The sequence below is a fragment of the Verticillium alfalfae genome, genomic scaffold (assembly GCF_000150825.1).
Source record: "Verticillium alfalfae VaMs.102 supercont1.3 genomic scaffold, whole genome shotgun sequence".
Lineage (NCBI taxonomy): Eukaryota > Fungi > Ascomycota > Sordariomycetes > Glomerellales > Plectosphaerellaceae > Verticillium > Verticillium alfalfae.
In genome coordinates this window covers 677,914-679,199 of record NW_003315036.1, presented here as the reverse complement: position 1 = coordinate 679,199, position 1,286 = coordinate 677,914, and the positions used below count along the sequence as shown (strand labels likewise).

General features: G+C 61.7%; 1 protein-coding gene across 1 annotated transcript; it reads right to left on the bottom strand.

Moving 5' to 3' along the window:
• Window positions 1-49: 49 nt before the first annotated feature.
• On the bottom strand, window positions 50-619 carry VDBG_02723 (podosporapepsin; the record flags this gene model as incomplete). Its single annotated transcript, XM_003006538.1, has 1 exon — window positions 50-619. The coding sequence occupies one exon, from the start codon at window positions 617-619 to the stop codon at window positions 50-52; it is 570 nt and encodes a 189-aa protein (XP_003006584.1).
• Between the last annotated feature and the right edge of the window lie 667 nt (window positions 620-1,286).

The window sequence follows — 1,286 nt, the reverse complement described above, 5'->3', positions numbered from 1 at the left end:
CAGAAAAAAAGCCTTCATGGCAAACAGAAACAGGCCACACCACGCTACCTCAACGGCTTATTCGCGAAGCCAACCCCTTGGCTGCACCCTCGCGGTCGGCTTCCACATAGTCGAAAACGGCAAACTGTGCCTTCAGTAGCGCAGCGCCAAAGATGGCGAATGGGATGCCAGCCGAGCTCTGGATGCCGCCGAAGCAGTGCGTCTCGTTGACCTGGTTGTACCGCACGTACCGTCCCGGCACCTTGCCACGATAGTCGCCGAGGCCAAACGTCCAGTCGGGCAGCGTGGCATCGCAGGGGAACAGGTAGGCCGCCCACGACGGGCTGAATCGCGCCCCCTCGACCTGGTCGTAGTACGCGTCGACGTGCTCGTCCGGCAGCATGAGTAGCGTCGTACCCGTGTCGACAATCACGCGGTCGAGCGTCGTCGTCTTGTTATACTCGCCGCCGCCAATCTGCGTGCCGTCGACCTTGATCTCCCAGTACGGGTTGCGCTTCGTCACTGGCGTGTACCCAATGCGCCCCGTGTACTCGTTGCGCGCAACGAACCCAAAGTTGTAGTTGCCCGGCCGCCCTGCCTGCAGGTTGGACGTGAAGACGGGCGACGCCAGCGCCGGCATGACGTTCTCAAAGTACGTCTTGACCGGCCGCGGCTTGACCGTGTTGCCACGTCCAAACCCGAGACCCAGGATGCCCGATGCGAACGAGTCGCGCGTGAACGACGGTGACACCTGCGACGCCGACTCGACCGCCTGCGCCGCGAACGACGTCTTGCCTAACGCCACGCGGTCGTTGTACACGTTGCCCGAGGCGCCGGACCCGTCGCCGTATGTGATGCGCCACGTGAGTCCGTCTTGGAGCACAGATGTATTGGATAGCTCAGGGCTATAGATGCGGTGATCGCCGCGCTGCCACTCTGGTGTCTCGGACGAGAAGGTCCAGAGATCGCCGGACCCTGTGTCGAGATTGAGGAACACCGTCTGCGGCGGCGACCCGATCTGCACTGGCACGACGTACTGAATGTCCACGTTGCGCGGCGGGAATGCCTGCACCGTACCGAACGACGCTGACTTGTCGTCTGTTGTTCCTGCTCCTGTTAGTCTGAGTCTTGTGCCTGCTCGATACGGGTCTGGAGATGCTCACCTCGTTGTACGAGCCCCTTGAACCGCGCGTTGACGTGCTTGCCAATTACGATGGCCTCGCGCACTTTGGCAGGTAGCTCGGCGTTGTACTTGATATACGCCCACACCAATTCGTCGAGACCCGTCTGTCCCGCAAAGTCCCTGT